The sequence below is a fragment of the Larus michahellis genome, chromosome 7 (genome assembly GCF_964199755.1).
Source record: "Larus michahellis chromosome 7, bLarMic1.1, whole genome shotgun sequence".
Classification (NCBI taxonomy): domain Eukaryota; kingdom Metazoa; phylum Chordata; class Aves; order Charadriiformes; family Laridae; genus Larus; species Larus michahellis.
This window is the reverse complement of record NC_133902.1, coordinates 5,290,028-5,310,721: the sequence shown is the minus strand read 5'-3', so window position 1 is coordinate 5,310,721 and position 20,694 is coordinate 5,290,028. Positions and strand designations below refer to the sequence as shown.

Here is a 20,694-nt window from a genome sequence, read left to right as displayed (position 1 = left end):
AATACATCAAAAGAAAAGAGACTAAATACCATGGATTAGTGCTGTAAAAGACTTTTAGTCTGTAAAAGACTATGTTAAAAGAAGAGATAGTGTAACTGCCTCAGATGGATGCTGCTAAAATGAATTTTTCCCTGTATTTTAGTGTAAACTAACCGTTCTCACTAGGGTTTTTAATTATTTCAAATAGAGAAGCTACTTTTTTTTTATTCTTTTATTTATCAGAATGTCTTATTATTTCAAATCAGGTACCACAACGATACAGGAGGGAAGTATAACGCGAGGAACTCCAACCAATAAGGTTTCTGTTGAGACCATTCCTTCTTTGAGAGGCTCCATAACTCAGGTATTTTTCCCCTTACTCAGAAGGCTGTAACAAAACAGCATATTTAAACTATCACTTTGAATGTATTTGCATGTCTGAAAGAAATAGATATCACATTGTAAGAACTGCCTTGCAAAAAAGAAATTTTAATACAAGCAGATGGTCAAATCCCACTATTGCTGAAGTCAGCATTACCATGATTTTATCTTCATGTATATGAGTCTTTAAACTTTTTAAATAAAACCAGCAGAGCCTTTGGTGTACCTAACTGAAGGCTTATTAGCAACTTCCGTGAAAATAGCTTCACACCTGAGTTCAAAAATTAAAATCAACTGTAACCAGTCTTGTGCGGATGCTATTTAAATCCAAAAAGGTAAATTAAGCCCTTTTGTCTCATCATTTTTGAAATGCTACTGTTTTGGTTGATTGAGATCTCTAGTTACACAGAGCAATAGTAATAATTCTCCACTGAGAAGGGGAGGTTTCATTACTTTGGATAGAAATAAAACCTAGTGGCATCATTAAGTATGTAGTATATGTTATCTTCCTCCAAAATAGTGTTATAGGACATGAAATACTTCTGTAATATTGTACTCCCTCTTCTTCTTTCTGTATTTCTTAACAAGGTAGCGAATTGCATACAAATCATCTCACTAATATTTAGGTTAAGTGCCCAATAATAGAGGCAGAAGTTTAAGCCATACTGCTTAATAAAGTAATTGGTTTTCTAGATCTAAAACGTGTCATGGGGTTTGGGTTTGTTGTTTGGGTTTTTTTCCCTTTCACTGCTCCCTATTCTCTTAAATAAATACACATGTTCTGAATTATATTTGCTTGATTTAAATGCAGGGTACGCCAGCTCTGTCCCAGTCTGGCATAGCAGCTGATGCGTTGTTGAAGGGGACTATCACCCGGCTAGCTACAGAAGACAGCAGCCCAGAAAAGTGCCGAGAGGAAGCTTCAGCCAAAGGCCATGTTATTTATGAAGGCAAAAGTGGGCATATTTTATCTTATGATAGTGAGTATTTGTATATTCTACCTGATCAAAGTCAAGGCTGCAGCAGGTTCTGCTTTTATAATCCGTAGCTGAAGCATATCCGCTTCCGAGTGGATGGGTGTAAACCTGTCTCTGGGGTGTCGGAAGTATTGACCTGCATGTGGTTTTGAGGGCATGAGAACTAAAGCAATCCAGAAATTGTTCCTGTGTTCTGAAGAGTCTCCTGTACTATGTATTTAAAATATAGTTTAACTATTTAATTTCTGTGCTGTTTATTTCCAATTTGTCATGGAATATTTTTATTTTGGAAGGTTAAACATTAAAATGATCTGTTTTAAAATCAAAAGAAGTGTTATCATTTAACTTTGAACTTCAATTGAAATACTGATAAATGAGTAACTGTTTGAACAAATATATTTTTTACAAACGATAAAAGATCTTTTTAAGGTTGAGATTTAATGTTATGGTGTTATATTTAAGTTGTGTTGTTAAAGTATTAATGACCTGTGGTCTCATTAAACGTAGTGCTTGTGTGTCTTTTTTGTTTTTCTATTGTCCACATATCCTAACCACACTCTTGTAAATTTTTCCAGCTATTAAAAATGTTCGTGAAGGAACAAGGAGTCCAAGAACTGCTCATGAAATCAGTTTAAAGAGAAGCTATGATACAATGGAAGGAAATATAAAGCAAGGAATGTCAATGCGGGAGTCTCCAGTGTCCGCACCACTGGAAGGTAAAAACAGCTGCTTCCAAGGTGGTTTGTGTTTTATCCGAACCTCTTGCATTCATTTAAGAGTACTTCGAGTTATTTTGTGGAGCAGACTAAAAGAGAAATTGGATTTAAATCTTATACTTCTAACCAAATCTATGTAATAATCACTACAATTACAATGGGCTGGAAGTAAGACTGGAGTAGATACTAGTTTTCCTTTTTTGTTTTGCTCATGCGTTACCAAAACTGCAGGTAGTTCCGCTGGCACGTACGCCTCTCAGGAGATCTGACACACATAACTGACTCTTCCCAGTCCCAGCAGAGCTCAAACAACCCCAGGTCATACAGCGGGGACTCCATGGAGACACCCGTTCATTTAAATCTTGGTCTCAGCCATGGCATAGTAACTTGGGAACGCGTTGGTGTGACCTTTTGCATTCCTGCAATAAACCTCTTAAATTCTATCAAGCAGAGGACTCGCACAGCTGCTGTATCCTGCTTCAGGGCATCTCTAGTATTATTTTGATTTAATAAACTGTAATCAAACTAAGCCTGCAAAGGTCAAGTCAGGCCATTATGTAACTGTTCTGATGGTTTTTAAAAAATACAAACAAAAGGAAATGTTTCATGCCTAAACTGTGGAGTCTCACTCCTTAAGTGCGTTTTGTCCCATCCTTGGGTAGCCCTTAAAGGCTATTTTGTGTACATTTTCATCAGATGGAACAATATGAGTACGAGACTTCTGGGTGGTATGTAGAATTTCATCATTGTCTTTAAGTTGCTGATACATTTTGTTCACTGTTGGGCTCTTTTGGCATGCGAGGAGCTGCTATGATACTTTATGCTGTATCTCATCACTCTGACACATTTTCTGTCCTCGAGGAGTGGAAAATTGAGTTCTCTGGGAGTTTGATTTAGATTCCTGCTATAGGAACAGTAAATTCAACTCTTCCCACATGATTCCATATGAACTTTGATTAATTTGGAGGTATATTTTGGGGTGTTTTTTTCTTTTTATCCTGCTTCCCAACATGAACACCTTTCTGTACTAGGTAAGGCAACTGAAGTGGAGCGTAAAGAGAAGTAGTGACTGCTTTTGGGACAAGAGTTAAGCTTAATTATAAGAAATACCTTGTGTTTTCTAAATATGTTAAAACTTGCAACAATGTAATAGCATAAATACTTGAACCAAAGATATTTTTTTCGGGCAGGAAGGTGTTTGTAACGTGTTGATACAATGCCTGGCATAGTGAGGCTGGGCCCTCTGGGCACTACTGTGATGGAGATACTATCTGTAATGTATATAAGGAGAAGGAGGGTTTCTGTTCTTTAGGGGATTTTTTTTTTTTGAACACTTGTTTAATTCTCTAAATTATGTTCACTTTAATTTTAGGTTTAATATGCCGTGCACTGCCTAGGGGAAGCCCGCATGCTGAACTGAAAGAGAGAACAGTGTTGTCTGGCTCTATAATGCAAGGTAAAGTAGTGCAAGTTTTGAAGGCAAGCACTAATTACGTCTTCAAAAATCTGGATTTCTTAACCTTAAAACTGTTATTAACAATGGTAACTGTGTTTAAGGTGGAGCTTATTTTATTAAACATTTTCAGAGCATAAATCAGCAGCTTTCTGATATGCTGCATACAAAGCTAGTGTGTAAACATAGCATTTTATTTCTTTTTGGAAAACAGACTGGTTTTAATGTGAATACTTGGTAATTAGCACTTTTTTTTTTTTAAATGAACACTGACAGTTCCCCCAAACCTCTGAAGCCGTATGCTATTTCCTTTATTTCAGCATCTGAAATAACATGGGATGCTTTCAGTAATAGATTGAATTTTTAAGTATTATTTTTGTGGTGATTTTTTTTTGTCTTCAGAATACGTTATCGTAGACTATAGCAAACCAAAATTCCTGTATTATGACATGTAGTTAGTTACTCTGTTTATGAAAAAAGAAACTTAGTAATTATTAATACCAGTAATGTGATTCTTTCTTTCTATAAAAGGCACGCCAAGAGCAACAGCTGAAAGTTTTGAAGAAGGCTTGAAATACCCTAAACAGATTAAGAGAGAGTCACCTCCCATAAGGACGTTTGAAGGAGCCATTACTAAGGGGAAACCATATGATGGAGTCACTACTATAAAAGAAATGGGTCGTTCCATCCATGAAATCCCAAGACAGGACCTATTAAGCCAGGAGAGTCGCAAGACTCCTGAAATGGTGCAGACGACCAGGCCAATCATAGAAGGCTCCATATCTCAGGTGAATACAAAAAGCACGACTAGATTTGTACAGTTGCTTACAGACTAAGTAGCAAATCAGTTCAGGATATTTGAGTAATGACAAGTGGGGGTGGTTGTTCTAAGAAAGCTACCAACTTACAAAGCTTAAAAATATTTTCCGCGTATTAGAAAAATCCTGACACTTCACCTGTAGGGAAGACACTTGCAAGCAAGTATGAGAGAACTGACAAGTAACAATCCCTAAGATGCAGTTGTATTTTGTGCTGATGTGATAGAAGCAATGAACTACGGTGTCAGCAACGTGAGGTTTTTAGCACGACTGAAACATTGGCAGGATAACCTTACTTGATCTCTTCCTCCTTTTCAGGGCACACCCATAAAATATGAAAGCAACTCTGGCCAGTCTGCCATCAAACATAATGTAAAATCTTTAATCACTGGACCAAGCAAGCTACCCCGTGGAATGCCTCAGCTGGAAATGGTGCCAGAAAACGTGAAGGTGGTGGAGCGAGGAAAATATGAAGATGTGAAGACCGGGGATGCAGTACGTTCCCGTCACACATCTGTAGTCAGCTCTGGTCCCTCTGTTCTCAGGTCAACTCTTCATGAAACTCCCAAATCACAGCTGAGCCCTGGGATTTATGATGATACCAATGCTCGAAGGACACCTGTGAACTATCAGAGTCCAATGTCCAGGAGTTCACCTATGATGAATAGAGTTAGTGAGGGTATGTTTTTCTTATCCAGAGTAAAACACGAAGTTTTAATAATTTAATTTTAAACTTACTTTTAAACTGGTTTCTGTAATCCATTCTGCTTTTTTTTTTTTTTTAATTCTAATGGCTTCTCTCAATTTGGAGGGTGGCTGGAAGGAATTTTAGAAGGCTGTAAGCTGTTAATTGACATAAGAAAATGAGAATCTGCTGTATTGTAACACAGAGGTGGGAAGGCAATTCTATCTCAATTTGCATTTGATTATGGATCACATTGAAAGTGTTTTGAGGGCAGAAGCTATTCCTAAATTACAGAGGTATCTAGGTGAAGGAGGTAATACGGTGAAGTGCTACCAGTCTTAGTTTTAGGATTTAGATTTTTCACCAGAAAGAGTCTGATATTAAATATTCTCTGTGATTTATTGTATCAGTTTGCAGGGTCCTCTAGAACATTCCTTGGGAGCCGGTATATACCTACAGCTGAATTTTCTGCTGGAAAATATGCATTTTATTAATTCGGGTTTTTCATTTGTTTTAGCTGGAATATCTTCTGGGAAGCCAGCAAATCATGAAAGGAAAAACACACTTACTCCAACACAGAGGGAGAGTGTGCCAGCAAAATCTCCAGTCCCGGGGGTCGATCCCGTGGTGACTCACAGTCCTTTTGACCCTCATCACCGAGGAGCAACTCCTGAAGTCTATAGGAGTCACCTCCCTCCTCATTTAGATCCTGCTATGCCATTTCACAGGGCTCTGGATCCTGGTAAATATGTTTGTGTTGTGTTTTTTAGTTTTAGAAATATTGTATGCTTTGATGCATAGAAAAGAGACTTTTAAAAAGCAATTCTCAATGGCCAGATATAATTTATAAAAGGATATATATACACAGCGTTGTGGTTTGATTTCAGTTTAGCAGGGGGTTTAATATCTAACCAAGAAATTTATTAAAATATTATTGTATAGTACTGTAACTCTCTTTTAGAAGCTGCCAGATTGCTTCTGTTTTGTTAAAAAGTTCAGACAGTATTTTTAAATATTTGTGAAATATATTAAAAGCTTTCGGGAAAGCTATTTGAAGAAGGATATGGAAGATGCTATAAAATAAAAGTGTAATGAAGACCCCCTCTGTTCAGGACTGTGATTCATTCTTACTGAGGGATTGTCGGGTTGTCCCTGGTGATATTAAATGCAGTAGACTTCCTTTTAACCTATCCATTAGTCCTCTGCTGTGAGGTATTCTAACCTTCTTTAGGTGTTTCAGCCCTTTACGTTTTGAGAATGTCAGGATTTATACTTTTAATCAAGACTCTTTTCTAATGCATATCTCCAGTCTGGATTATTTATCTTTTTCTGTCCGCATACAGTGCATAATTTCAATAAAACATCAGTATTAAAATGTTATTTTAATTCATTTGGTAATGGCTAGAGAGAATTGGTAGCACTTCTCATTGAAGCTGTATAAACATCTGAAACTTTCATTATTTCAGTATCGCCCATACTGCTTCCTAAACCTTCTTTTTTCTTCTCCTTCACCCTCAGCTGCTGCTGCTTACCTGTTCCAAAGGCAGCTCTCGCCCACCCCAGGCTACCCAAGTCAGTATCAGCTTTACGCAATGGAGAATACACGACAGACAATCCTAAATGACTACATTACCTCACAGCAGATGCAAGTCAATTTACGTCCTGATGTAACGAGAGGATTATCTCCTAGAGAGCAAACTTTAGCTCTCCCGTATGCAGGAGCAAGAGGTACGCCTGTGTTTTTCCTGATGTTCTTTAAAGTGTGTTTTGGGTATGCGGTGTGGTTTGTTTGTTTGGTTTGGTTGTTTTGTTGCTGCTTATAAACATATGTGTTTGGATGGATGGGTGGGTGCATGCAGACAAGTGCATGTGTATAGATGTGTTTGCAAATGAGTTGTCATACATCTAACTGGCTTTTGTGGATATAAAGGAAAACTGTACATAATCAATATTGTTAAAGGGAAGGCTGTAAGGCTTATTAGTGTTGAAGATGTAATTAGAGGGAGTGCTAGAAATGCAAATTCTGACTTAGTTTGTTTCTAAATTGCTGATTGCCAGATTTAAGAGAGTATAACCAGCTGGAATATAGTTCTGCACTTGTCTTATTCTTATATTTTTTTTCCCACTAAACGTTCACTGCTGACTGTTATCAATGAACAGAATATATAATGAGTGGACCATCCGTCTGTCCTTGAATGGCCATTCTTATGTGTGTCATCCCTTAACAGGAATTATTGACCTGAACAATATGGCTCCCACTATCTTAGTGCCTCATCCCGGAGGAACAAGCACACCACCCATGGAGAGAATCACGTATATCCCTGGTACCCAGCTTACGTTCCCTCCCAGGCCTTACAATCCTGCTTCTCTGTCACCAGGTAAGAGCTCTTAGGATTTGGTGATGTCTCTAATCATCTGACGTGCTGAGATAATTGACCATCTTTATTTAACTTTCATTAAGGTTGAGTTCTGATATTTTCTCAGGCGAAGCTTTTTGCATGCACTTCTCACTGGGATAGCAAAGGTTTTCTTAATGATATCCTTTATAGGTACACTAGCAGCTGAAGGAACGCTGACACTTTCAAAATTTGCCTCATTCTGTCAGGTCTTTATCTATAGTCATTTAATTATGATTTCACCAACCTCATATTACATGTGTTGAAAGGTGGAATTTGGGTCTATAAGCTGTCTAATTTCTAACTGTATAGAAACCACTTCAGTAAAAAGTTGTTGAGCCTTCCACTGTCATTGCAATGTTAAGCTTTTGTCTTCCTAAATAAGGAGATAGTCTTGAGTGGAATGAAAATGTATTTGAGAAATTTTGCTGTAAGTGGATGGCAGAATATATTGGCAAGTGTTTACGTCAAATTATGCTTGAGTATCTCTTTTCGCTACTTCATTTTATCTTGTGGACCTTCCAGGACACCCTACACACCTGGCAGCTTCTGCAGCTGCAAATGCTGAAAGGGAGCGGGAAAGGGAGAGGGAGAAGGAACGGGAAAGGGAGAGGGAACGTGAGCGAGAGCGGGAAAGAGAACGAGAACGAGAGAGGGAGAGAATAGCTTCAGTCCCCGCTGAACTTTATCTTCGGCCAGGTGAGTGCACATTACTACATTTGGATCGGTTGTCTCATAGGCTGTAACTGTTCATTTTCTATAGCTGCTGTTGGCAACACACAGCTTATTAATAACTTATTACACAGTTTGGTTTTAGTCTGCACTTAAGGCAGGCTCCTATTACTTAGCAGTTCTGGTCATAACTGCAACTTCAGCAAGTACCAGGCTTCTTGATCTTTCTCTTATAGCAACGCAGTACCTAGGGAATAAGGTGAACCCCAGTTATCACTAGCACAACTTGCATGTCATTTACAGCGCTGTAAACAGAATACTGCCATTTAAAGCTTTAATACATCCAAAGTGGTGAAGACAACTGGGAAAGGATGTGGAGGAGATGGCATTGATATATTTCTGCGTCGTTGTAAGAGTGATCTCTATATTTTTTTTTTTTTTATTTGTTCCCCTTTGCCCTATGTTCTGCAGGTACAGAGCAGCCTGGCAGACCTGGCAGTCATGGATATGTTCGGTCCCCATCTCCTTCAGTTAGAAGCCAGGAAAACATACTGCAGCAAAGGCCTAGTATTTTTCAAGGAACCAATGGGACAAGCGTAATCACACCTTTGGATCCTGCTGCTCAGCTACGTATCATGTATGTTTCTTAAGTTACTGTTGCAGAGATCTCTATTCTAATATTTGAGCTTATTGAAAGGTGCATTTAGCCCGAGGAAAATACTACCAAGACGAGGATAACCACTATCCTATTGCTCTTGAATTTTTCAGAAATTAATTTTCACCCAGTCCAGTTTGGATAGAAATTTGTGTCACGAAAGCTTTGCTTTGTTGTATGTGTGGTATGGCTCTAGTTCTTTTTTCATGTGATATAATTCAGAATATTCAATGTTTGCCAACAGGCAGCTCACCCCTGGAGCTCCCTCTATTACTCAAGGGTTGCCAGCGTCCCGTTACAATACTGCTGCTGATGCCCTTGCGGCGCTAGTAGATGCTGCAGCCTCTGCTCCTCAGATGGAAGTTGCCAAAGCAAAAGAAAATAAGCACGAAGGAACCAGGATAGAAGAGAATATGGGACGCCGGTCTGCTGTGGTTACTGAACAGCAGCAGATGGAACAGAAGACACTGGAGGTAGAAAAGAGGCCTGTCCAGTGCCCCTATACATCTCCAAATTTTTCTGGTGGCAAGTCCCAGGGACAGTCTTCATCAGTAGTCTATTCAGAGGCTGGTAAAGAGAAAGGACCTCCTCCTAAATCCAGGTACGAGGAAGAGCTGAGAACTCGAGGAAAGACTACAATTACTGCTGCTAACTTCATAGATGTGATCATCACTCGACAGATTGCTTCAGACAAGGATGCACGAGATAGGGGCTCTCAAAGTTCAGATTCTTCCAGTAGTTGTACGTATCTTAGTAACTATCTACTTCTTTGCTGTCTGTCTTAGCCTTTTAGGGAGATAATAAACTGTGAAATTTTTCTAATGTTTAATGATAAAATATTCAGCTCTGCACAGTGGAGACACCTCATAAGCAAATACAGTTTTTGCATATAGTGACTCGAGATTCTTGCAAACTCGGAGTTGTTTGCTTTGTTCAGATTCTGTGCTACAACATAAAATGCAGGATAATAAACTTACATTATCAGAAGTTAGGAAACAAAAATTATTTTGTTTGCATTGGAATACTGCTTTATGGAAATATTTGTTTCACCATAGTTATCATGAGAAAAAGAGTGTTTTGACTTTCATTTCACTGGTGTCATTTTAATGGAAGCACTACTGCTGCTATATATAGGCAACAAAAACCTTGTGTGATATTTACACCTTATTCCACAACCTTTGCTCGCTACTCAGTATCCTCCCACCGGTATGAAGCTCCTGGAGATGCCATTGAGGTGATCAGCCCTGCAAATTCACCTGTACCTACACAAGAAAAACTACAGCCCTATCAACAGGAGACAACTAAACCAAGCCAGGCAGAGAGTAAGTTTATCTTCATGTGCCAATATTCTCACAATTATCTTGTTTATATTTACCGTGAAATCATAATAAAGCTAAAATGTCTTAGGAGTCTCTAAGAGATTGCTTGCCACTCTTGTAACTTTTCAGAAACTTTTCTTGGAAGTATGTTGTTGCAGTGATCCGTGGAAAAACTAGAGGAAACATATTGGAACTGACAGTTGGCATTAAACAGAGCTCCTTTACATTAGTGTAGCTGATCTAATAAATTTATTTTCAATATATTCTTTAAAATTACTGCATGTTGGTGTTGATGCCCACAATTTTTTACCTATTAGTAAAGCTCAAACTATTACAGTACAGTTTGCAGGCGATAAATGAGCTGAAATTCACCTGTATTGTGGAATGAAGCTTTATTTATCTAAATTTTAGGGCCTATGTATGAATGGGGAAAAAGTGGTTATCACACAGGATACCTAAATTCCAATGCAGAAACACCACATCTTTCAAATTTGTAAGCACAGAACTTTCAAACCTTGAAGCTTCAGTAATGCTGTTTTAACAGACTGACCTTTTCTTCTTCAACTAGGTGACCCAAACAGGCAATACGAGGGGCCGATTCACCGCTACAGGACACAGCAGGAACCCCCTTCACCCCAGCAACCTCCGCCTCCCTCTTCCCAAGCAGAAGGGATGGCACACGTGCCCAGGACACATCGACTTATCACCCTTGCTGATCACATCTGTGTAGGTTTATTTGCGGTCATCTTTTCAGATGTGAAAAGTTGTATTTTGATGATGAAAACATATGTTTTGGAACATAATCATTCTGTAATTATTAGTTTTACTTGTGGCTATTACACAATAATATGTCTGAACTTATAATCATCTCATCTTTTTTGTTGCAATCTATCTCATATTCATCTAATTCATGAATATGTATGCTCTGGACAATGTCTGACCAAGATCTCTCTTCTATTTTTTTGGCCCCAATCAGCAAATTATTACACAAGACTTTGCTAGAAACCAAGCAGCTTCTCAGGCCTCTTTGCCACCTCCCACCACTACATTCCAGAATTCCACCCCTGCTCCAGCGCCTGTTTCTACTCGAGCAAAGACATCGAATCGCTACAGCCCTGAGTCACAGTCGCCGTCTGTCCACCATCAACGGCCAAGTGCTAGAGTGTCACCTGAAAATCTGTCTGACAAGTCCAGGGGAAGGTAGTGCATGCATTCAGTTTAACTGCAAATCTTAATTAATGCCCAAATGTGGTATTTATGAAAAATAGCACAGTAATCTTAACGTAGCTCGGAACTAGAAGTATCTTTTGGTCTTATTTCAAGCAATGTATCGCACTGGTTTTGACAATTGCTTAGCTCCATAACATAGCTTGTAACAGTTATCCCTTCACTTCTTATGCTTAATTTCCAGTCTTTAGAGGGGTGAAGATTTAATAACTTAAAATTTATCAGAATCATTACGGACAATTCAAAGTCATCTTTTTGAGATCACCAAGTGTAGTAAAGCATGTAACATATATAATTAGACCCAAGTAGTGATGTAACTACTGTAATTACATGTGTTAACTACTGCATTACATGATGAAGAGTACTTATCTCTCTTTGAATTATGGATGTAGACCTGGAAAATCTCCAGAACGGAGTCATGTCTCTTCAGAGCCCTACGAGCCAATCTCGCCACCTCAGGTCCCGGTTGTACATGAGAAACAGGAAAGCGTTCTTTTGCTTTCCCAAAGAACTGAGCCTACTGAACAGAGGTATGTAGAAACTTGAATTTTAAAACCATTCTTCTGGATTTTTGTGCTGCAAACAGTATCTTTATCAAAGAGCAGTTTAAGCGATCTTCCTCTGGTACCACAGGCAAGTTGTTAATCAGAGTTGATCCTTTTGCACTGGCATTCAAAACTTGCTACCTGGGACGTGCTTTGGGAAGCCTGAGTGAAACTCATCTGGGCGTGTTCTCTCTTAAGTTTCTTGGTGCGAGCAGTGCGTTCTGTCATACCTGATAGAAAACAGTATAACAAAACTCCTCCTGGGTGCCAGTTCTATAAAACTGAAGTGATTTTCAGGAAAGGTCCATTTTCTACAAATTTTATTAAATAATTCAGGCTTCTCCAGCCTGATCGGCTTCCTGGATATCGTCCTGGTGAAGGATGGAGGAACCCAGGTTTCCAACATGTGTGATTGTAGAGCACCTTATCCCATGAAATGTCACTAAGCTAAGGAGCTTAATTCCCAGGAGGTGCGAAGGTGGGGTGTCAGGAGGTCCGTGCACCAGGCAGGATGTTTCCCAGGGCTGTTTGTCAGTCTGCCAGATCTGCAACATAAAACTGTGTGCGTTCCCTGGCAGACTGTGGCAGTGCTGGAGTCTTTGGACGTCTGGCAGGTGCACGTTGCAGTGGATGTTTCTGTCGTTTGCTTTGCTGCCTGCTGAAGGAGGAGTAGCTGACAATGTGCTCACCGCTTATTTAAGGCTCATGCTGGTGAAATTGATTCTTTTTTTTCCTTGTTATTTCCCCCTCCGCTCTGCAGTTGCTGGCAGCGTTGTAGTCCATGATGGATGTTAGCTAGATGCGAAAGGATTTTCAGGGACACGGCAGGGAGGATCGCACTACTTAAAATTTTAAGGATCTTGGACTAGGAAACCTAGACTCTTTGGGTTTTTTGTTTTGTTTGTAGATTATTTTTAAAATTTAGGTATGGGGTGGATTTTCTTTTTAATTAAAGCTGATGTGCCAGATTGCTGCTGCGTAAACAAACTCAAATATCTTAAGCACCACAGTGAACATACAATTGATCGTTTTTATCCACTTTTGAAAACAGTGCAATTTGTTCGTGACCCTGGTATTAGCTTAGATTTTTCCCCTGAATTTCTTTGTGCTTTAGTTGTGTTGATTTTTTTCTTAAAACTCTAATTGGAACACTACTGCTTTTATCATCTTTGTAAACAGCCTAAAACTTGCATATTTTAAGATCTGAAGATAAAATGCACCTCTTGTCCGTTTGACATTTACTTCAGCAATTTTTTTTATGCTAATGTGACAAAAATTATGTACAGAAAGTGTGCCGGCTCCTGTGAATGTAAAAATCGATAAGGGGTATGAAATACAGGATGTGGATCCTGGTCTGAATTTGTGCCATAGAGCAAGGATGGCAGCTCTTGAGCCAGGCTCCAATCTGTAAGGTTATTTTACCTGGTTTCTAAGAAACAGCTTATTTGCTTGGGCCACGTGTGACAGGGTGGGTGAACAGAGTTAAAAAGAATTGCATCCTTCTTAGTGGCGTACTGGGGACAAGAGTGAGAAGACTGTAAATGGGAGGAGCAGCTAGGGATGAGTATATGGGCTTCCACCTTAAACATTTTGTCACCTGCTCATTTGCAGTGCAAGCTGCAGCCAGCATACAGGCTGCAAGGCAGAAACGGGCATCCCTGAGATAATTTGTAAGAGTGTCATCTCTGTACCACTCTCCAGCACAGACCATGACATGGTCACTTCTGTGCGCTGTAGAATTTTAAACCCTGTTACCTGGATAAAGCAGGTGTCCTTGGAGAGTCACTGGACTTGTCAAGTCCCAAAAAAAACCCCTAAAAACAGGCTGAAGAAAGAATTCTAAAGCTCATATGAATGTTGGTGGTTTCTGCCTGACCACTTTTGGAAAGATTTGAATGTACATCTTGAAAAATGTTCTCTCTTTGACATGTTGATCTTGGCAGGACTGACTCTCGCTCTCCGGGTAGTATAAGCTACCTGCCTTCGTTTTTCACCAAACTTGAGAACACTTCACCAATGGTAAAATCCAAGAAACAGGAGATATTTCGAAAGCTGAACTCATCTGGTGGAGGTGACTCTGACATAGGTACGCAGGACTTGCCTTTTCACTGAATTTTTCCAGCTTAAGCTTTACATGACTGCCATCCACAGATGTTCTAGCCTAAATATGTTTCAAAAACCATATGAACGAATATGAACCTGTAAATATAAGACACATATATAATAATTTATGACCAAAGAACTGGAAGATGGTTAGGGTCTTTTATTATTATTTTCAATGCTGGTGTATGTAGGACTGTCACATTTAAGCTTTTTAATGTTTAATTTGAGAGATGGAAATGGTTTCTGTAAACTACAGAAAAAACACATAATTAATGAGTTGTTGAAACCTGACATTCTACTGAACTTTCTGTCTGTAGTTTGCTTCGTATCAACATTTAACTGTTTCATCTTTGGAAAGATGTCTTACAAACTGAACGTTTTGTGTTTTCTTGGCCCTTATGATTATGGCTGTTAAAAAGAAATATTTAATATGGTTTCAGTAATGGATACTGACATGGTGGAATATGATACTAGAACCTATATTTTTGCTTTTCTCCTAGAAACCGTAGCAGAACTTGTATCAAAATTAGCAGTAGTAAGAGTTCAAGCTGTTTGTGAACTCAGTACCTAATAGAAAGTGTTCGTTTGAAAGTGAATGCTCTTGCACTGAGCAGCAAACGAATCTCATTCTGCGAAGCAAGGCTGGGTCAGTAAGGGTTGCAGTGTTCTTTTTATTTAGTCTCCGTTGTGTGCACGGTAGATTTTGCTCTGTTGAAAATTCAGTGTGCATGCTTGGCGTACAAACACACTTTCCATTGCTGCCAATAATCTCTTCATTTATATGTTGAATTCAGTGTTGTGGTTGAAAATCTTTGTTCTCAAATTGGACATAATATAGGTAATAGTGCAGGGGGACTGTTCAGCCAGCTTCGAAGTTATTGCCATTAATTTTTTTTAATACATACAAATACTCAGCCTGTTAGGTTCGTATGCTAAAATATGTATTTAGCGAATCAAATGCAGCTTTGCATTTTAAAGTACATAGATTGCGAAACTTCAAAGTCAGTCTGCTTCCTAAAGTAACATCTTTCAAAGAAGGCTAGCCATCACCATATAAGATACTTTTACCCTGTATAGATCATTTTCCTGAGAAGATGTAGATGCACATTCATCTGAGAAGATTGAGAAAGAAAAAGCAGAACACTGAAAATGGTTCAAAGTAATTATACATTGTGCATTGAGAGTAGTGGTGATCGCTTGTCGTGTAGTACCAGAAAACTCAAATGTTGTGCTTTAATTGCAGCAACTGCTCAGCCAGGGACTGAAATATTCAATTTGCCAGCAGTCACTACCTCAGGTAAGATTTTCAGTAAAAGAAACAATATATGTTTCAGAAAAAGTAAACTAAGGTAATATCTTTCATTTATATGCTTTGGGGAGTCCAGTAAATGAGGAAGATAATGAAAATTTAAGAAGTAACATTGTACATGAAAATGTGTTTCCTGTATCTTTGGGAAAAGCAAAATGACCAAAGGAAGTTTCAGAAAATATTTTAAATGGGAACTTAGGCAAGAATGTTTCTTTGTGTGCTCTGCAAATCCTACACAGAGGTAGGAATCATGAAATTGGTTAGCACCTCACTTATTTAAATACAGTGTAGTTCAACAAAACTTGAGCTTATTAGTTCATCAAATCTAGTTTACTTTATAAACTGCTGGATTTAAAATACTTATAATTTTTTTTAATATGATAAATAAATAATAACCCCCCCTAACTTTCTATGAGATGGGGAAATTAAATATTTTACTGTGCTAAAGAGGTGGGTGAGGCAGAGAATTGAACTGAAATGTGGGAGATAAGAATCGCCAAACCTGAATCTTGAGTTGCACTACTACACATTGACTTCATGTGATTTTGGCCAGTTGCTGCACCTTCTGGTACAGTGCTTCTGTCTTTTATATGGAGAAAGTGCTGATCTCCATTAATTTAGATGGAAGACAAACTTTTGGAATAAACATTTGACACACATCACACTTCATAAGACAAATTAATATGGATAATTGAGAGAAGTATTTTTCTGGTCTCTTCTCTTACAACTGAATAATAGCTGCAGATTTTACTTAATATGCTATCACAATCAGCATGCTCAGCTTCCTTTGCTATTAAAAAATGAAAGTAAAATTTACCCTCTTGCGAACAGTTTGACATTTAGTAGCACTCATTTTGTAGCTCTCTGTTTTTTTGCTGGCACATCTAACATTGCCATTGTCAGCTGCTTTAGAGCATGTAGCTTTGCATTTTAAAAAAAATTCATTTTTTGTTCCCCCCCGCCTCCCCCGGCCCTTCTGCCTCTCTCTAAATTTTTTTCCCATATCCCTTTATAATTTCTCTGAGATATGTTTTTTGCCTTCCCTCCCACCTTTTCCTGTGTGTTTTCTTTTATCTCCCAGGTGCAGTCAGTTCTAGGGGTCATTCCTTTGCAGATCCTGCCAGTAATCTGGGTCTGGAAGACATTATTAGGAAAGCATTGATGGGAAACTTTGATGACAAGAGTGAGGAACATGGAGTTGTAATGTCACAATCCATTGCGGTTGCACCTGGCAGTTCCAGTGCTGCAGTATCAGCAAGTAATGAGACACGTAGGGAAGAAGCTAATCCATCACCAAATTCAGGTGAGGTATTGCAGCTCCTAAATATTTCATGGTCTTAAAGAAAAAAAAAAAAAAAAATAAAGGGTTTGAATAAACTTGGTGTTACTGAAAATCACTGTCTTTCCGCTGGAAGTCATAGACGGTGTTTCCATTCCCTCTAGCAATCCTGGCTTTCAAAATGGTGCTGGTGACTTCAGGAGCATTAGCCAGTTATTTCTTGGGCAATGACAACACTGGTGAAACGGGGAAGAGATAACTAACAGAGTGTATTAGATACCTGAAGCTTCTCCGTGGTTTGAGAATGCATGTGTAGTACATCACCTGTGAAGAACACAGGACGGGTGGAACTAGCTTGAACTGAAAACTTCTCCCTTCCTAAAAATGGAAACGTAACTCCATTGTGATGTGAATAGGGATTTTCTAGCCATAATGTGTTAGACTGGCCTATACAGTCACTAATTGTAGTAACTCAGCGTGCCAGAAGGCACCAGTATGAAACTCCTGTTTGCTGTTAGGTGATAATTTTTATAGAAACAAATGTAGGCTAAAATGCAGTGTAACATTTTTGTAAAATCTGTCCCTACTGCTTCCAGGAGGGGGAGTCAGCAAGCAGAAGCTGATCGGCAAGTCAAATAACAGGAAGTCTAAGTCTCCGATTCCGGGACAGGGATATTTGGGAACCGAAAGACCTTCTTCTGTCTCATCTGTACATTCAGAAGGGGACTACCACAGACAGACTCCAGTGTGGGCCTGGGAAGATAGGCCTTCATCAACAGGTGAGAAATGGGTTTCTTTCAAACTTAACAAACCAGATGTGATATTTGTAGAAAGGTCAGATGTAGACATGCTGCAACACTGGTATATTGGTCAAAAGATTACAGCATGTAAGGATTTCCTGAGGCAGAATTTCTGCTAGTTGTCACGACCAAAACCAGACTGTTTTTCAGATATGGATCTCAGAACAGCTCGTGGTTTTGACTTGGAGAACCTCTCTTTGATTCAGGTTCAACACAGTTTCCTTACAACCCGTTGACGATGAGGATGCTCAGCAGTACGCCGCCAACATCCATTGCGTGTGCCCCACCGTCCATGAGCCAAGCAACCACTCACCAACAGAACAGGATATGGGAGCGAGAGCCTGCGCCACTGCTTTCAGCACAATATGAGACTCTGTCTGACAGTGATGACTGAACTATGCAGACTTTTCTTTTTTTTAATTTGCGGGTCAAAAAAAGAAATCTATTTTTGACTTGTGCCCATAGAGACTTTCCAAGAGAGCAAGGGCCACACAATGAAGAATTGATGGAGAGTCCGTTAAATGCCTTCTGCACAGGCCGTGTGTTGGAGGATCGTGATCAAGAAGGTTGACTTACTAAAGATAAATATGTAAAGAGTTTTTAAAAATGTGGACTATTCCTGTTCTACATCTATTTGTAAAGAAAACCATAACGTCTTTAAATCATTCTTCTGTAAATAGAGAGTACTTTTTGCAGTGTTTTTTCCCTTGCTATAGTATCTGGTGTACTTATGTTCAAATCATTGCCTAAACTTTGGGGGTCATTTTGTAATTTTTTTTTTTAAGCATTTTCTCCAGTGTAGAGTACTCTTCATAACCCTAGCCTTCCTCCCAGCCTAGCCTAACCAGAACCCTGGCCTCCCAGCCGGCCTAGCATCATTGCCCATTAAATGCCGTGCCGCTTCTTGCAGGCATTGTGCTTTTATATATTTTTTTTTTTCCTCCCTAGACACACTTTCTCAGTGGTGTTCAAGCTCTTGTGAAAATGTTGATTTTTTTTTTTTTTTAAGACTGACCCCTTAATAATTCTGTACATTAACATAGTCCAGTTCGCTGGAATAAGATGATATATTTCTTTGAATTTTAAATTCTGCCACATTGTAAATTTTTGGTGCAGTTGGTTTTATTTAGCAACACTGCAGAAATATTATTGCATGGGTATGTTATGGTTCATTTTTAAAAGGATAAAAATACGAAAAGAACAGCTTCTGGAGGCATACCTCACTGTTATGCACACTGGGAATTTTAACTGTGCCCCAAAAGCCTATCTTAATGTTTTCTGTTTCTGCATTGTATGCAGTGAAAACAGGCTACTAAACTTCACTGTCATATTTAACCACAGCAAATGGCTTATCTGAAGAGAGGCTCTGGGTGGGTTGATAAATCCTTTAAGAAGAAAAACCTCTACATCCCGAGTTTAAATAAAACAAAATGCTTTTATAGAATAATTGAGCAACACACGAGTCAACTACTTGGCTACTGTTACAACCAGTTTGAAATAGGTACTGTGATTTTTACCTTCCTCCAGTCTGATTTTAAAATCTTTATGTAATAATTATTCTAAAGTCTGCATCCCCATCCCAATCCCGAGCTCTATAAGCAAGCCTTTGGTGAGAGTCCTTACAAATGCTTGGCTTAACTCCTGAAGTGTGCAATACTTGTTAGGGTGATTTTTATTTTTATTTTTAAATTGTATATGGTACTAGGAGACTCTCCTTAATCATTCATCTATCAATGCCTGCTATGATATGGTTGTGGCTCACGTATACACACATCTGGTTAGTGGGTATCACAGGGTGTCCTGACATCCATCTTCAAAAGCATCTTATTTTTTGCTGCACTGACCTCAGGAAGTGAATTTAAATCTTCCGGGGTAGAAGGACTGATTTACAGATAGCACTGATTTTGGGGGGTGGCATGGTCTGTCAGATTCCAAACTGCTTTTGCATCTCACTGCGAAGAGTCTTTGCCTTGAAGTTATTTTCCAGTCAAGATATTTTTAATTTAACACTGTACTTGCGATACATTGTATGGAAGGTATAATGCAGCTCTGTAACCTTAAGCCATGTAAGCTCTGCATCTTACGGAAGGACAGCAACGGTCCAGTTACAAACAGGAAGAAGTATCAATAGCAAATTGATCAATTTCAATTATTATCAATAGCAAATTTGAGTACTTTAGAGGAAAGCCTTTTTGCTGTAAGAAAGAAAAAAATCCAAAGGAACTCATTTGGAAACTTGACACGGTGTTGCAAATACAGAATTATTTTGCTACTTGTTTTAAACACTGCATCAGAGTAGATGAGTTGGCGGTCTTAAATCTCCTTGCAGTCTTTCTCTAAGAAAGATTTTTCTCACTCTCCCATCCTTTACCCTTCTGGCTTAAAGTAGTGACGTTTTCATCCTGTTTGTAGACCTGCGCTCTTATTTTAACTTCTTTTTGTTCCCACAGCAACATATACTGGAAAACAAGTTGATCTGCCCTTTTTGTAGACTTAAATTTGGAGTGGAGGGTTCAGTTCCATTCTAAAACTCGCTTGTTCTCACTTTTAGCGTAACAAATACAACGTGAAAGAGGCATGTACAGACAAATGTCTTTGCTAACTGTACAGTAAGTATAGCATGTTCATTGCAAAGCTTCATGTTATTGCTGCTGCAGCAGCAAGATATCCAAGGTAGGATAGTCACTTTCTCCTAAGATACAGCTTGAGTGGCATTTGCACATAAAATGTTGCTGCTTTTTTGTTTGTTATCCGAGTTCTAACTTCTCCAGTGTAAAAACCTCTCCAGAGCCTAAGTTAGGGTTTACCACAATTCCAGTAATCTTCAAGTATGGAATTACATCTGACCTGTTTCAAACAGGAAGGTGTTTGTAAATCATGTTTACAAAGTGTAGTTTACTACAGATTTTTGACTGATTTCTGATCAGCGCTTTCACAATGCTTTCATCTTGATATGTTTCGTGATTCTGATATGAAATCATTTAAGACTTGAAAAACCCATGCATCATACAACTCAACTCTTTTTTCTTTTTTTTTTTTCCACACAATGTCTTCAGTAGACAGTGACTTCTGGATTCAGACCAATCAATAAAGGGGATCAGTTCTCCATTTGCTTTTCCTGTGTCTCCCTCTTGTTTTGCAGCATCAAGCTATGTTCACGAGAACAGGCAAAACACTTCCCTTAGGGGGTGCTGCAGGGTTCCCGGTCAGCGCTGCTGGAGTGTCTAAGGCCTGCCACTTCAAAACCAAAACGCAGAACCTTAAAGAAGAGTGGCTCTAATGTGTTAGAGCCTTTCTGTTAGTACAAGCGTGCCTGTAACAGCCATATTTTTACTTCCTAGCCTGCTGAGAACAAAGCCGTATATGTGACTTAAGTTTTT

At 38.9% G+C, this 20,694-nt stretch overlaps 1 protein-coding gene across 5 annotated transcripts in view; it reads left to right on the top strand.

Moving 5' to 3' along the window:
- The window catches only part of NCOR1 (nuclear receptor corepressor 1), a 74,206-nt gene extending 53,774 nt beyond the window's left edge, over positions 1-20,432 (top strand). For 4 of the 5 annotated variants that reach the window (XM_074596149.1, XM_074596150.1, XM_074596151.1 and 1 more), the window contains 21 exons: positions 246-343; positions 1,172-1,340; positions 1,913-2,053; positions 3,426-3,509; positions 4,038-4,294; positions 4,643-5,003; positions 5,527-5,751; positions 6,528-6,737; positions 7,238-7,387; positions 7,931-8,104; positions 8,549-8,714; positions 8,977-9,473; positions 9,926-10,054; positions 10,620-10,777; positions 11,028-11,251; positions 11,671-11,808; positions 13,767-13,909; positions 15,170-15,223; positions 16,317-16,538; positions 17,111-17,293; positions 17,521-20,432. In XM_074596149.1, the coding sequence (XP_074452250.1) occupies positions 246-343; positions 1,172-1,340; positions 1,913-2,053; positions 3,426-3,509; positions 4,038-4,294; positions 4,643-5,003; positions 5,527-5,751; positions 6,528-6,737; positions 7,238-7,387; positions 7,931-8,104; positions 8,549-8,714; positions 8,977-9,473; positions 9,926-10,054; positions 10,620-10,777; positions 11,028-11,251; positions 11,671-11,808; positions 13,767-13,909; positions 15,170-15,223; positions 16,317-16,538; positions 17,111-17,293; positions 17,521-17,708 (3,971 nt within the window). In that variant the 3' untranslated portion in view covers positions 17,709-20,432. The remainder of the gene's footprint in view (positions 1-245; positions 344-1,171; positions 1,341-1,912; positions 2,054-3,425; positions 3,510-4,037; positions 4,295-4,642; positions 5,004-5,526; positions 5,752-6,527; positions 6,738-7,237; positions 7,388-7,930; positions 8,105-8,548; positions 8,715-8,976; positions 9,474-9,925; positions 10,055-10,619; positions 10,778-11,027; positions 11,252-11,670; positions 11,809-13,766; positions 13,910-15,169; positions 15,224-16,316; positions 16,539-17,110; positions 17,294-17,520) is intronic. The other variant, XR_012588518.1, reaches the window with a different exon arrangement.
- The last annotated feature ends 262 nt before the right edge of the window (positions 20,433-20,694 follow it).